Source organism: Xyrauchen texanus, chromosome 36 (genome assembly GCF_025860055.1).
Source record: "Xyrauchen texanus isolate HMW12.3.18 chromosome 36, RBS_HiC_50CHRs, whole genome shotgun sequence".
NCBI classification, from domain to species: domain Eukaryota; kingdom Metazoa; phylum Chordata; class Actinopteri; order Cypriniformes; family Catostomidae; genus Xyrauchen; species Xyrauchen texanus.
This window is the reverse complement of record NC_068311.1, coordinates 15,079,297-15,091,492: the sequence shown is the minus strand read 5'-3', so window position 1 is coordinate 15,091,492 and position 12,196 is coordinate 15,079,297. Positions and strand designations below refer to the sequence as shown.

Here is a 12,196-nt window from a genome sequence, read left to right as displayed (position 1 = left end):
TTCTTCAGACAACGAAGGGCATGAAAGGTGTAAATGTAGAGGATTACTTCCCAGATCGTGAGATGTTTATAGATTCAATCAGGGCTTTAAGGAAGGAGGGTGGAGCTTTCACTGAGCAAGAAGTCTTTAGGCTGCAGAAAATTGTCCAGAAGTTAAAACTAAATATATTGAATGATGAATTTGAATCAATCTAGCTTCTTTTCTTTTTTTGTGAAGTGTTTGTTATTGGTGTGCTCAGTATTACCTTTTTATGAGTAGAATAAGATTGGGCACACTTAATTTAAATGGTGCACGAGACAGCAAGAAAAGAGCAATGCTTTATGAACTGACTAGACAAAAGAAAATTGATATAATGCTGGTCCAGGAAACTCATAGTGATGTTTTTAATGAGAATGAATGGCTAATGGAATGGGATGGGTCGATTATTTTAAGCCACAAAAATCACTGTAGTGGTGGCTTAGCTGTACTTTTTAAGAAAAACTTTAAACCAATTTCATATGAGGTAGAACATGTTGTTGAGGGACATCTATTGAAAATAACAGCAAAATTTGAAAAAATGTTTTTAGTTTTTATAAATGTGTATGCTCCTGTTGTTGGTCCTGAAAGGGTTGTTCTTTTTGATAAATTAAGTAATATTTTGTCAAACTGTAAAGAGGAAGAGTTCATATTTGTTGGAGGGGATTTTAACTGTACAGCAAATGATGGAATGGATAGGAATCATAGAGAGCCACATCTAGCTTCTCAACATGCTATAAGAAAGCTTATAGAAGAACATGATTTGTGTGATATATGGAGAACTCTATATAAAGAACAAAGGCAGTACACGTGGGCGCACACAAGAGAAAATTATATTTCTATGGCTAGATTGGATAGGTTCTATTGTTTTAAGTACCAGTTTAATGTTATTAAGAAATGTGAGATTTTGCCTTGTGGGTTTTCTGATCACAGTCTAGTAATCTGTAGTGTTTTCATCACTAATATAAAGCCTAAGAGTGCCTATTGGCATTTTAATACCTCTTTGCTACAAGACAAGTTTTTTAAGGATGTCTTTATTTATTTTTGGAAACAGTTCAGTTCCAGGAAAAAAGATTTTTCATCCCTACAACAATGGTGGGATCATGGGAAAAAAGAAATACAGCAACTGTGTCGTCAGTACACTCTCAACGTATCCAAGGACATTTCCCAATCAATGAAATCCTTAGAGATTGAAATAGTGGAACTTCAGAATTTGGTAGAGTACACAGGAAATCAAGGACATATTGAGCTCCTCAAAGTTAAAAGAAGGACTCTGGATAACCTGTTAGGCATCAGAGCACAGGGAGCTTTGATCCGCTCACGTTTTCAGAGTGCGGTAGAGATGGATGGCCCAACTAAATTCTTCTTCGGTTTGGAGAAAAAGAATGGTCAAAGCAGATTTATACATTCTTTATACTCATTGGAGGGTATAGAAGTGGTGGAGCCTAAGGAAATCAGAAAAAGAGCTGTATTATTTTATTCTGAGCTTTATAAAAGTGAACATACAGAGGAAGATGAGCTGGCCAGCTTTTTTTATATGGGTTTGCCTAAAGTTCCAGATGAGACCAATTCTTTGCTTGAGAGGCCGCTTTCAGCAGCTGAACTGCATGTTGCTCTGCGGAGCATGGATTGCGGTAAGGCCCCGGGAATTGATGGTCTACCAGTCGAGTTTTATAAAACGTTTTGGTCAGTGTTGGGGGGTGATTTGCTGGCTGTGCTCAATGATAGTCTGGCCCGAGGTTTGCTACCTTTTAGCTGCAGGAGGGCAGTCATTACCCTGTTACCCAAAAAAGGTGATTTAAAAGAAATAAAGAACTGGCACCCTGTTTCACTTTTATGCTCTGATTTAAAGCTCTTTTCTAAAGCTTTGGCCATTAGATTGAGGGAGGTAGTTGGGCAGGTTATTCATCGTGATCAAACTTACTGTGTGCCTAACAGGTCTATTTTTGATAATGTTTATTTAATTCGGGATATTTTGGACGTCTCTAGGCTATTGGACATAGACACTGGTCTCATTTCTCTAGATCAGGAAAAGGCATTTGACCGGGTTGAGCACAGCTATCTCTGGCATGACGCTAGAGGAGTTCGGGTTCAGCTCTGGTTTTATTGCCATGATTAGGGTTTTGTACCGGGATGTTGAGAGTGTACTGAAAGTGAATGGTGGTCTTAGTGCTTCTTTTAAAATTAACAGAGGTATTAGACAAGGCTGTGCACTTTCGGGAATGTTGTATGCTCTTGCCATTGAACCTTTATTGGTTAAGATCAGAGAAAGCATTGAAGGTTGGACCATACCTTGCTCTGGAGCAAATTTTAAGCTGTCTGCATATGCAGATGATATTATTGTTTTGGTTAAAGGGCAAAATGATGTTGATCTTCTTAAAGACATTCTTGACAAATTTGGTCTAATTTCCTCTGCCAAAGTTAACTGGTCCAAAAGTGAAGCCATAATAAGTGGTAAATGGTCCCATGGTCTTCCTAAACTACCAGGTGATTTGTACTGGAAAAGAGATGGGTTAAAATATTTAGGAGTATATGTTGGCAATGATTCAATGTTAGGCAAAAATTGGGAAGGAGTTTTAGAAAAATTAAAGGGGCTGATTGGAAAAATGGAAATGGCTTTTGCCAAAAATGTCTTTTAGAGGGAGGGTGATAATAATTAATAACCTGGTGGCTTCAGTTTTGTGGCATCGTTTGGCCTGCATTGATCCTCCAAATGGACTTCTGAGTAAAATTCAAGCCAGTATGGTGGATTTTTTTTGGAGCACTTTTCATTGGATACCGCAGAGCATACTTTTTCTACCCAGAGATGAAGGAGGACAAGGATTTATCCATTTGCCCAGCAGGGGGCAGCTTTTCGACTTCTGTTTATTCAAAGGTACCTCACAGGACCTAAGGATCTTGTCTGGAGAAAAGTGGCTGATGCTATTTTCAATCAAGCTGGCGGACTGGGATTGAACTCTGTCTTGTTTTTGATGGACTCTAGTAAGCTACAGTGCAACGGACTGACTCCTTTTTATAAGGGACTTTTTAAAGTTTGGGACTTATTTGAAAAACGGAGGTTGGATGCGACTTCCTCGTTGTACTGGCTTTTGGAGGAACGTCTTGTGCATGGAGCGCGGTTTGATGTTACGTGTGGAGTTACACCTGGACTGCTTCATTGTTTAATTACCACTAAGACATTAAAACTGCATCATGTGTTGGATGTTGCTGGTTCTGGTTTAAATAATGCTCAGTCCATGGCCGCATATCTAGGTGTGCGGTCGGTACGGTATGTAGGAAAACTTCTGGACTTTTTTAAACAGAAACTCACAGAAGAAGAACATAATTTGTTAATTGAATTTCATAATGGGAAACTGGTTCCTAATAATACAGATCCCTTTCCAAGTATTTTTCTTAGTCCCAATCTCAAAGGACTGTCTGGACCTTTTCTGAACCTGAGAGGGCTAGAATGGTTAAGTTTGCAGGATGTTCAGAGTAAAGTTTTGTATAAATGTCTTGTAAAAGTTTTAAATAAAGCACATTTAAAAGAATGTAGTGATACAGTGTGGAGAGAGAAACTGGGAATAGATGATGAAAATAAACCTGTTTGGAGAGTTTTATACAAACCACCAATTGAAAAACACACAGGTGACATTCAGTGGAGGGTTTTACACGGCGCAGTTGCTGTAAATGCTTTTGTGAGCTTAATTAATCCCAATGTGTCAAGTGATTGTCCGTTTTGTAAAATAAGGGAGACAATTTTTCATTGTTTTTTAGATTGTTCTAGACTGTATGAAATGTTTTGTTTGTTTGATGTACTTTTCATGAATTTTGGGGAGATTTTTTTCTTCTAAGATTTGGATTCTTGGACCCAAATATTGTGTGGCGCAAAGAATAAAAAGTCAATTGTTGAATTTTTTTAATTGGGCAAGCCAAACTTGCTGTTTACATAACCAGGAGAAACAAAATAGAGGGTAGAGAAGGACAACATGTGGTTATTGTCTTTAAAAATATGGTAAAAGCAAGGGTTATGTTTGATTTCAAGTTCTATAAACTGATGAATGACTTAAAGTTTTTTGCACAAATGGTGTTTTAATGGAGCTATTTGTAAAGTTGAAGAAGAAATGTTGTTTTTTGCTATGATGTTACAATAAGTCTGGTTTTTTGTATCTCCTTTTTTTGTTTTTTGGATAATGTGATCGGGTGATTTGCTGACGTTGTAATGATATAAATAAAGTGTGTTGAAAACTCTCTCTCTCTCTCTCTTTCTCTCTCTCTCTCTCTCTCTCTCTCTCTCTCTCTACAAAAATAATTTAGGACACTCTCTCTCTCTGAGGTCTGGCCCTTTTTATTTTCCCCGTCTCTCACCGTGAACAAAGAAACAGCAATTACCAGCAATTAATCGCAGGTGAAAACACTTACCACTTCCTCTCCCCAGACGAACGCTCGACCACGGCCTCGCCTCCACAAATGTGTACAGCAGACAAATTTCTTAAGCGACTCTATCAAACTGCGACACTAGTGGATAAAGTTTCAGCGGGAGGCTGTTTATCTTACGCCTCAGTTGAGGGGGTAAACAGGCAATACAGGAAGTGAATGCAATGCCTTTAATTAGCGCTGAATCGTTCAATACACTGCCAATTAATGCTATACTGCCCGAATCTCTTGCTCTCGCACTCGCAGCGAGTCTTAAGATCGCTATGAATGGGACACGCTTATGGTAGTGGAGAGACTATTAATAGTCAAAGTAACTCAACTTTTGGTCTCGTCCAATGAAATGTCAGTGAGCAGTTTTTAGTGAGTACTCGTACATAAAGGTACAGCTCCATACCGTCATGACACCTGCAATGTTTACCAAGGGGTAGCCTACATGACTAATGATCCAAAAATAAGGTGACTATAAAAACATATGTCTACTCAAATGTAGTACACAAAATATGCTTGTTGCTGTACATACATTTTTATTTAGGCCTACTTTTTTATATAATGTTGTTAAATATCAGATTTGTATGGGTTTAACCTGAAAGCTCTATATATATATATATATATATATATATATATATATATATATATATATATATATATATATATATATATAAACCTGAAATTCAGAAGTCCTCATTTCAAAAGTCAATCACACGCCACTGGTTTAAAAGGCAGAAATGTGCCTTATAAAGCTTAGAATTTTATAAAATCACTAAACATAAACATTAAACATAAAGATTAGTAAGTGATTTTGTCACACTAAAATCATGGTAACATGCATATTGTTTACAACTTGTGGCTATACTTCTGAAGTAAATTATTTTCATAAGAAAAGGAGGGACAAGTCAAAATACATTTTTTGTAGCAATCAAAAATATGCCACAAATGTTGTTGACTGAGCTTAACTTGCATTAAACCTGGAATATTCCTTTAAGGAATGCTTCACACAGCAGTCACACTCTAATGAACACCCATATAAATATCTGTCTCATTAACAGAAAAAATCAACAGAACAAATTACAAACAGTTTCCTAAAGAGGTTCACAGGCCGTGGCCGGCATCTATCTCATCAGGCAAACATTATTTAGCAATAGGGAAGAGCTGGAGTTGGGGCATGTCTGGGCACTCTATTTCCAGATCACTGGGACCAGCAGCACCTCAATTGCAACATTTGCATTCAGATTTCTGCAGCGTGAAGGGAGATGAGGCAGCGGGAGGCCCAGCCTCTATTAATAATCCTTTATCCTTTTCTACAGTCCTGATTATGAATGAACTAGCACTGGAGGGAGTGGGGTCGTTCAAAACAATGCTGAGACACTGGTACTGTCTCTAATCACTTTATTTTACTGCACAAAATTGCTAAATAATTCAGGCAAATCAAAAACTAATACATACTGTAGGGGTTAAGGTCCTTCCAGGGTCTGAATACAAATTTTGTGTTTTGAATTTAGTGATGCGGAGATAAATTTTTTTAACTGACATTGGAGTTGTGATGCAGTGGATTTGCGGTGAGTATATTACATTTGTGTACGTCGAGCGCTCTTTATTTGAAATTTAAATTGAATTAAAAATCAAAACAAAGACCTGCACCACAAAAAATTTTATGAATCAATTACTATATTTGTCTTGTTTACCAGAAAAACAAACATCCTCAAAACAAGATATTTACATGAGAATCCAATTATATAAGATAATAATGATTTATTTCTTAAATTGTGTTTATATTTCTTACCCCATTGGCACAAACCCAATAAAATTAATTACATTTAGCAAGATTTATTATTAAAACAAGAAAAAAAATCTGTCAGCGGGGTAAGAAGCATAAACTAATTTTTATTTATTTTCTAATATCTTGTGCAATTATGTAGTATAAACATAGGCTTTGTTCGCCTAGGGCACTGTTGTTTGTTCAGGAATTTTTCCATTGTATAAATTAGGCTATACACTGCTCATATCTCATTTCTTTCTTTTGCATAAAAAAAAATAAAATAAATATATATATATATATATATATATATATATATATAGAAAGAGAGAGCTAAAATGTTTCGCACCACCCAAAACGTAAAGTTTACCTGGGCTCTGTCCACCAAGATATCCTTTCCTTCACTTTGGTCATGGAGTGGTGTCACCACGGTGCATGGACCCCCTTGCCCACCCACTCTGGCCTGTTCCTCCTCTGCCCCCGGGGTCTTCGTCGGTCTCGGGCTGGCTCTGAGCTCGCTCTGGTTTAGGGTTGGCAGTGATGGGTGGATCAGGTTGCTGGACCGACATAGTGCGGCGGAGGTGCGTACGCTTGCACAGGAAGTCCGGTTTAGCTGACAGACCAAAGGAGCCCTTCCGCAGCACCATGCGCACTGAGGAGCTCTTCTTGGGCCTCGCTCTGTGACTAAACTGCAGGGAGGAGAGGTGTACCGCGTAGCCCTCACTCAGGAACTGTGGTGGACCACATAGATGTTGAAAACCAGATATAAAGCAACACATTTATGAAAAAAAATCTACAATACAATACCGGAAGAAGTCTTTAGGCACCTTCAGATTTGATTCAATTCAACATCGATTCAGGGAATCGTGATCTGATTTTTCAGAAATAGTTGTCAAATTCTGTGTAAAACTCTGCATAAAAGTCATACTAAAATATGTATACGCTGACCTGCCAATAGAAACAGAACTGGCATATAATAACCTTGTATCAGAGGAAGCTCGGCATGGGACTAATCTATATTGCTAATGTTTTGTCCAGAGTAGCTTATTATTTTTCAATAAACAGAATCATTAACAATGAATTCAAAAGAGTGATTATTACTTTTGTAAAGAATTGTTTGAGAATAAATCAATATGTCCCCCATCTCTACAATATTATAATAACATACATTTATGACCAATTAATCTTCAAGGTGGATATGAATTTAAAGATATAGAAGAATCAAAGTAAGTTCACCTGGCACTGATTCTGATACTTCTTCGAGGGCCGTCCCACTATATATATCTGATTGGGGCTGAGGCCAAGCATGCTGTAGACAGAAATGTCCTTCATGGAGCCGTAGGCACAGTTGATTTTAATGTGACACTGCCAACATAAGAAAAAGTGCATTGTGTGTCAGACTGCCTTAGGTTACCTTCTTGAAAACACCTAATTTCCTGTGTGACTAGGGATAAAACGATTAGTCGACGTTATCGACAAAAAAAATGTCGACAATTTTTTAGGTGACGTAGATCGCAAATTATGAGGGAATTACACGTCCCAATCTAAGGGGGAGAAATTGAAACTGCACCCGGCTGATGCACACTGTCACGGAGATGCTCATACCTTGAGCACGCCCGCTTGCTGCAGCTAGATTATAACGTGATGACTCTCGACTTATTGAATCATAATATGTCTATGTGCATTTCTTATTGTTAAGAAAATTGGCAATACGCATCTTTATTAATACGAGAGAGTTTGTTTTTTAGTGAGTTAAAGAAGGATTGAAGTCTTCACCCCCATTAAACACTGCAAAACAATATTTAGTTTTTATTTGTTTTTGTTTTGGCTTGTTTTCCAATATAAATATCTAAATCTTTAAAACAATGTACATTTTCTTTAGCAGCTATACTGCAGAAGAAACAATTGTTATCTGAGAATATTGAATATAATATTAAAAATACATATATTTTACAATATCTAAAAATCCTTTAAAAAAGATACATTCACCTGAGAAGCAGCATATACAATATTTAGACTTGCTTTTAGAGAATAGATCTTGAATATAAGTATATTTTGTCTTTACTGCACTTGCAGAAGGATAACCAGGTGAAAAAAATACATTTATATACAAAATACACTTATATTTTAGGTGCATTCCCTTAAAGCAAGTCTAAATATCTTATATGTTCCTTCTCAAGTAAACATATCTTGTTTTCAGAATTTTAGACAGTTTTAAATGGAAAACAAGACAAAAACACTTGATAACAATAGGATTTTTGCAGTGAATATCTTTACTGAATTAAACTTATTGAAAAGTATTTTTTCCCTTTAATTCAGTGAATGTCATTTAGAGGTATTTTTAAAATATTGATATTGTCCTCTTTATTTTTAGTAAGCATGTTTAATACAAACATTTAAGTTGCAGCACAAGCTGAATAATCGGTTAAGTGTAACGATTAATCGGTGCAATAATCGTGAAAAGATGAACAATTGTTCTAATAATCGGTCGATTAATCGTTTATCAAAATAATAGTTAGTTGCAGCTCTATGTGTGATTACTCATGTGTGAGATAGAGGAAATAAGCATGAGATTGATGGACTAAGAGATAAAGAAAAAAGGGAAGGAGGGACAAAGAAAAGAGAGCATGCTTTTACAAATCTCTGTTTAAAAACCTAGTGAGATGTTTCATGATAAATCGCTCAAATAAAAAAATGGCATATTGTATGCAACTAAAGACTCTAATCCAAACAGGTTTCATTCTAAAAACTTAATTAGGTTTCTTATCAGATATAGGCATTTCAACCAAACACAAACTCCGCTGTCATCGATGCCATGTTGTTAGGTCACATGAAGCATGTGTGTCGAATGTTTAACCCTTTACTGACAGCACATAGTCTCCGGAAAAATGAATGAAATTATGCTAAGCCAAAATACACAGTCCACGCATGTGGATGAGGGGTCGCACGACGTTAAGGCATCGTTGGAGCACTTCCGACAAAATAACTGTTAAGAAAGGTAGGCAACTTAATCATGCTGCCTCCCAAGATACCTTCTATTGGACAACTAATAAAGGAGAGTTAAAAATAGAAAAAAAAACTAAAACAAACAAAAGTTAATTAAAGTGTAATTAAAACGTCTAATTTGACCAAATATTTGTTTAGGCTACATATTTTTTAATCTTGTTAGAGCATTGCAGTGTTATCTTAGTGACAACTAAATGCCAAACTCTATTAGAATCAATTGACCCTTTTCAAATTTCTAGGTTTGGAGCACTCAAGTAAACTAAAGCAGGGTTTTCTACAACAGTGAATAAGAGACCACAGAAAATCATATTTTTGCATTCTCATTTGCTCCAACAGCAAAAGAAAATTTCTAAAAGAGGACAAAAATGTAGAGAGATGGATTTCGGCAATCACTCCCTCGGCCACTGTATAAGAAACCCCAACGCTGCATTGTTGGCTTGTAAACACAAATATTAATGTTTATAATTTACACGAATTAATAAAAAAACGGAAAATATATATAAAAATGCTATCTTAACACTGCTAAACAAGGCGAAAATGCAATAGTGATAGTCTGTGAAAAATGTCCATTAGAGGTCCAATAGTGGTATTAACTTAGCATCATGCTAATGGCAAAATCTTTTGGAATCATTTGTGAGTCAACTCACAAATGTGTGTGATTCACATTAGGAGGGCTATTTGGGTGGCACATGAAGAAGATGCACAGGAAGAGCATTCCAAATTAGTCACTTATGAGATTCCATTTAAAAAGCAATTTAGCTCACTAGGTTTTGGAACAGAGCTACTGTTTACATCTGTATGGACACAGTAGAATGCATTTTTACCTCCTGCACCAAGTTCCTGAGGAAGATGGTTTTCTGGCGAAGTGGGTCGTGAACCAATCCCTCTGAGAAGAAGATCATTCCTTGGGGGAAGTTGTGTTGAGATAGCCACGAAACAACTCTCTGTTTCTGCATGTCTGGACGGCCAGTGATGTAAATGATCAGGTAGCCCAGGTCCTGCCAGTGTCTGCACACAAAAACTGTAATTTACCCTCTGTATCATCGTATAATGCTCTGCAAAACAATTTGAGGACTGATTATCGGATACTGGCGATGTCTGGTCCTCCAACAACAGATTGCATTTGACAAAGCAGTAAATTTGCCCAAGGACAGTCTGGGAAACAACCCAATATTGTCCATTTGTGAATACCAAACCCCATCTGATATCTAATATCAGCACTTTGCTATCTCGCTATTAAATGAAATCCAATTGTGCCTCACCAGCAGACCGGTTCTTTTCAATATTGCTATGGCATCAAATGAAAGCATTGATTCTCTCTCTTTCTCTCTCTCTCTCTCTCTCTCACACAGACATTTACACACAAAGTCACACAGGCAATTTGTTACCTGACCACATCCACAGCTCCAGGCCGTACTTTAGGATCACTGCCCATGATGGAGACACTTGCGGCAAATGAACCGTCAATGCTAAAGACGACACACTCCATCCCCCGCGGCAATACCGTCAGAAAGGCCTCTGCACATGTCTGGTCTCCCCTGTGAGGAAATAATGACAGGAACAGCATTGATTATTGACTGTTAAATAAAAAGGTTGGGTATAGTGAAGTGTGTGTGGTTGGTAAGGATGGGAAACGTAAGGTATTTAACGTTTCCATTTCCGATTCCTCTGAACGATTCCGGTTCCTTAATGGTTCCATTAATGGTTCTTTAAGCACTTTTGAGAAATAATTATTTGGCAATGACAAATGCAATTTCCTAACCCATCTGCCTCAAGGTTCGACACGTTGTGCATTCTGAGATGCTATTCCGCTCACGAGTGGTTATCTGAGTTATTGTAGCTTTTTTGTCAGCTCAAACCATTCTGGCCATTTTCTGTTGACCTCTCTTAGCAAAAAGGCATTTCTGTCCACATAACTGCCACTCACTGAATGTTTTTGGCACAATTCTGAGTAAACTCTAGAGACTGTTGTGCGAGAAAATCCCAGGAGATCAGCAGTTACAAAAATACTCAAACCAGCCTGTCTGGAACCAAAAGTCATGCCACAGTCGAAATCAATGACATTTTTTCCCCATTCTGATGATTGATTGAACATTAACTGAAGCTTGTGACCCATATATACATGATTTTATGCATTGCACTGCTACCACACAATTTGCTGATTAGATAATCACATGAATATGTAGGTGTATAGGCGTACCTAATAAAGTGGTCGGTGAGTGTACAGGTAAACTCGAAAAATTAGAATATCGTGCAAAAGTTCATTAATTTCAGTAATTCAACTTAAAAGGTGAAACTAATATATTATATAGACTCATTACAAGCAAAGTAAGATATTTCAAGCCTTTATTTGATATAATTTTGATGATTATGGCTTACAGCGTATGAAAACCCCAAATTCAGAATCTCAGAAAATTAGAATATTGTGAAAAGGTTCAGTATTGTAGGCTCAAAGTGTCACACTCTAATCAGCTAATTAATCCAAAACACCTGCAAAGGGTTCCTGAGCCTTTAAATGGTCTCTCAGTCTGGTTCAGTTGAATTCACAATCATGGGGAAGACTGCTGACCTGACAGTTGTGCAGAAAACCATCATTGACACCCTCCACAAGGAGGGAAAGCCTCAAAAGGTAATTGCAAAAGAAGTTGGATGTTCTCAAAGTGCTGTATCAAAGCACATTAATAGAAAGTTAAGTGGAAGGGAAAAGTGTGGAAGAAAAAGGTGCACAAGCAGTAGGGATGACCGTAGCCTGGAGAGGATTGTCAGGAAAAGGCCATTCATATGTATGGGGGAGCTTCACAAGGAGTGGACTGAGGCTGGAGTTACTGCATCAAGAGCCACCACACACAGACGGGTCCTGGACATGGGCTTCAAATGTCAAACGTCTTACCTGGGCTAAAGAAAAAAAGAACTGGTCTGTTGCTCAGTGGTCCAAAGTCCTCTTTTCTGATGAGAGCAAATTTTGCATCTCATTTGGAAACCAAGTCTCACAATCCAAGATGCTTG

General features: G+C 37.4%; 1 protein-coding gene across 1 annotated transcript in view; it reads right to left on the bottom strand.

Moving 5' to 3' along the window:
- The window catches only part of LOC127630073 (membrane-associated phosphatidylinositol transfer protein 3-like), a 223,637-nt gene that overhangs the window by 8,244 nt on the left and 203,197 nt on the right, over window positions 1-12,196 (bottom strand). The window contains 4 exon segments of the mRNA XM_052107484.1: window positions 6,555-6,915; window positions 7,421-7,549; window positions 10,015-10,198; window positions 10,579-10,728. Coding sequence (XP_051963444.1) covers window positions 6,595-6,915; window positions 7,421-7,549; window positions 10,015-10,198; window positions 10,579-10,728 — 784 coding nt within the window. The 3' untranslated portion in view covers window positions 6,555-6,594.